This window comes from Equus quagga, chromosome 12 (genome assembly GCF_021613505.1).
Source record: "Equus quagga isolate Etosha38 chromosome 12, UCLA_HA_Equagga_1.0, whole genome shotgun sequence".
In the NCBI taxonomy this organism is placed as follows: Eukaryota; Metazoa; Chordata; class Mammalia; order Perissodactyla; family Equidae; genus Equus; species Equus quagga.
In genome coordinates, this window is record NC_060278.1 from 110171024 (window position 1) to 110174956 (window position 3933).

Sequence of the window (3933 nt, forward strand, 5' to 3'; positions counted from 1 at the left end):
GAGGGCCACACACACACCTGGAGACAGCGAGGAGGGCCACACACACAGCTGGGGACAGGGGGGAGGGCCACACACACACCTGGGGACGGGGGGAGGGCCACACACACACCTGGGGACAGCGAGGAGGGCCACACACACACCTGGGGACAGGGGGGAGGGCCACACACACCTGGAGACAGGGAGAAGGGCCACACACACACCTGGAGACAGGGAGGAGGGTCACACGCACACCTGGGGGACAGTGAGGAGGGCCCCGCGCCCGACTCTGATTGGGTGGACGGCGCTGTACACACATGCGGGTGCTCTTCCGATCCACACACACACCTGGAGACAGCGAGGAGGGCCCCACACACACCTGGGGACAGGGAGGAGGGCCACACACACACCTGGGGACAGGGAGGAGCGCCACACACACACCTGGGGACAGGGAGGAGCGCCACACGCACACCTGGGGACAGGGAGGAGGGCCACATGCACACCTGGGGGACAGGGAGGAGGGCCCCACGCACACCTGGGGACAGGGAGGAGGGCCACACGCACACCTGGGGACAGGGAGGAGAGCCACACACACACCTGGGGACAGGGAGGAGGGCCACACACACTGGGGGATGGTGAGGAGGGCCCCACACGTGTAGCCTAAATGAAGCCATTACTGAAGGAATGACATCGCTCACAAGGGCGATGCTGTGTGAGAAGGGGGCGTTGGGAGCCACCCTGGGCATGCACTGCTGCCTGCCTCCTGCCCTCCTCCGTCATGCTCCGCGTGTTGAAGCGGGGCCCGAGAGGCCGTGGGCCGGCCACGTTGGGAAGAGAGCCGCCCGTACCTCTCCTCCCCATACCCTGCAAGAGGGCTCAGCATGAGAATGGGGAGTTGCAGCATTGTGTGAGGGGGGTGCACACGCGTGTGTTTGCACACACCTCACCCAGACCGAGCAGAATCTAAGAGAGGAATTAGAGGACACCGGCTGTGAGGCCCTAGTCCTCTTTTCTTACTGAAGCGTCTTTTAAATTAGTCGTCGTTTGTATGTTCTTCCATATCGTATGTGAAAGTAATCCATTTAGTAAGGAGTCAATTAGGTAGTGTAATACTTAAGCTATACTATAATTTAAAAATATATATATAGGGGGCCGGCCTGGTGGCACAGCGGTTAAGTGCGCACGTTCTGCTTCTCAGCAGCCCGGGGTTCACTGGTTCTGATCCCGGATGCGGACATGGCACCGCTTGGCACGCCATGCTGTGGTAGGCGTCCCACATGTAAAGTAGAAGAAGATGGGCAAGGATGTTAGCTTAGGGCCAGTCTTCCTCAGCAAAAAGAGGAGAATTGGCAGTAGTTAGCTCAGGGCTAATCTTCCTCAAAAAAAAAAAAAGAAAGAAAGAAATATTTATATAAGTTAAACTTTTAGTCTTACAAAACTTTTTTGGTGATTTTGAGCTGTTTAATCAGCATATTTTTCCTCTCAAGCTGGACACTTTATAGTGATTGTTTCCAAAGCCTAGTGACAGTCGCCTCTCATGACTATGTGACTGATGTTTTAAAACCAATTCTTGATGCTTGGGCCTCCAATTTCACTTAATATTATACTTTTAATAGTGTGATATTTAGAATTTGCTTTATTCCAGCAAAAGACAGAGTAAAAATAGTTAACATTCCTTCATTTCTTTTTTTAAAGTAGTCAATTTTGAAAATAAGATTATGTTCTGAGAAGATAATTACTTCTTTTTGAGTTCCCCAAAATACGCTCCATGGTGAATTGCAAGGGTCCTCAGTCGTTTCATGTCATAAAACAGAAATGCTCCTGTCGCTGTTCAGAGTGAAGCCGCAGGTAGCAGCAGGCGCTCCGGGCGTTCGGGGAGCCAGGGGGACCTGGTGAGCAGGGACCGCCTTCAGCTTACAGGCCCAGTGGCTGAAATGTGCTGCAGGTGGAGGCCACCGTTAGCTTCCCTTTGCCCATAATCTCTCCCCTCTTTCCCAGTTAAACTAACAAGCAAACCTGGTCTGCTTTACAAGGAAGAAAATGAGAGCAGTGTGACTGTCCTGGCCCTCAGAGGCGCAGGGGTTCAGGACACAGTGGCTGGCCTCAGGTAGAGGCCCAGCATGAGTGTGTGCTGTTAAATCCTTGAGGTTTTGTTGGGAAGTGAAGCTGACATCGGTGGATGTTTGTAGGCGAGAGCATTTGAGTTAAATGTGATTAATAGTTCTCAATTGAAGGTGTTTCCCTGAGCTGCATTTTCAAACCACGTGTTGACGTGGTGATGCCTGGTGAGAGGGACACATCCTGAGCCAAGGGAAGGACGACAGCTGTGCTGTGTGTCCGTGTCCAGCGCCCCTGACCCCCTCTGTGTTACAGGTGGTTTCACCAGGGCAGTAACCCCTACACGGGGACCCCCGACTGGTTATACACAGGGGGCTACTTTGAGCGGGACTTCTCAGGCTGCCCAGATATCTACTGAGGGACCGGTTTGGCCCCAGGACCTGGAGACCGAGAGGCTGGACGCCATCAAGTGGCTGCTTGGAGCTTCAGTCTTGGCAGAAACCAGCTTTTCTAAGGACCCTGTTCATGGAGACGGCACCATCCCCGGTCGAGGACTTAGTTCTAATTAACGTTTGATTGCCAAACATTTTACTACTGTTGCAGTCTCTTCACAAGGCTTCGCTTGGAATCATCATGTTTCCTTCAGGTTTGAAAAGGAAAATTCTTTACAGTTCCCTTTTATGTGATGGAAATTAGCTGGGGCTTCTTTAGCTTATAGCACCCCCTTAATTACAAAACTTATAACTAATGGAAGTAACAGAAAAGGTCTGTATTCCTCCTTATAATGCAGTGGCAAAGGGTCTGAAAGCATTTTAAATTTGAACCAGTAACAGGAAAAGATGGATCTTGAAAACAGTCCTGCAAAGAGCTTTATACAGGCCAGGAATTGCTGTCTAAATTATGGTAATAAAAAGTGAAGATTCGCAAAGCATCCGATTGAATGAAATGAGGAGTTGTCAGATTCTGTGTGTTTTTACCAATCTTCAATAATGTAAAGGTTACTTTTAAAATATTTAAGTTAAAACTACTTGAATAGTATTTTGCTGAAGAGCAAGATATGCATTAATCACCAATTGTATTCTGTCCAAAATGAAGCGTTACCATGACAACCCAGGGTGGCCAGAAATGTTGAGAGTTGCTGACAGAAAGTCCCCAACTGCTCCCAACCTTGAAGGGAACTCCACCTCTGGCCATCTGCTCTTCTTGTCACCAGGGCTTCATTGTCACTGCGGGCCAAGCCCATGTCACAAAGTGAGAGTCATTTCTTAAAATATTTCACCTGTACCCACAGCACTCCTGTGTTTTTGTTTTTCCCAGCATGCATGTTTAAAATACAAGTGAATCTCATCGGTGTGCACTGTGGGAGGAGCAGAATCAGAATCTACTTACAGTGATGTAATTAAAGTTATTTAACAAAAAAATAGGTGTATGTCCATCTCAACATACGTCTTTATCAAGTGATTCTTTTCTTTCTGTAGAAATGTCAACCCATAGATCACGCTAGAGCTCTTTGATCAAAGACAGTCTGCTGTGCGTGCACACACTCATGCGCACGCACACTCATGCACACGCGCGCACACACAATTGTATGGAGTGCTGGGTTCTCGATGAGAGGGTGTCGTCATTGTGTGTCCGCGCTACAAAAATCACATTTGTAATTAAAACACTTTTAAAAGCGACTGCTTGTTTCGAAGGCTTGATTTTGTAGCTTTGGAAACTGGAAGCCATGGTGTCATGGTCGAATCCAAGAGTGTCTGCTTGACAGAGTCCTGAACGGAGCCACCAGCGGCATGCGGAGGCATTGAAGACCGAGGATTTGACCTTATGCAGCAGGAGACCTTGAACTGTCTCATGGGTGGGATGGAGACTGCGCGTGCCTCTGGCGGAGGGCCCTGGGCA

At 49.8% G+C, this 3933-nt stretch overlaps 1 protein-coding gene across 1 annotated transcript in view; it reads left to right on the top strand.

The window, feature by feature from the left end:
* Positions 1 to 3713, top strand: part of OSBPL2 (oxysterol binding protein like 2) — a 48827-nt gene extending 45114 nt beyond the window's left edge. The window contains exons 13-14 of the mRNA XM_046678795.1: positions 2019 to 2072; positions 2350 to 3713. Coding sequence (XP_046534751.1) covers positions 2019 to 2072; positions 2350 to 2603 — 308 coding nt within the window. The 3' untranslated portion in view covers positions 2604 to 3713. The remainder of the gene's footprint in view (positions 1 to 2018; positions 2073 to 2349) is intronic.
* The last annotated feature ends 220 nt before the right edge of the window (positions 3714 to 3933 follow it).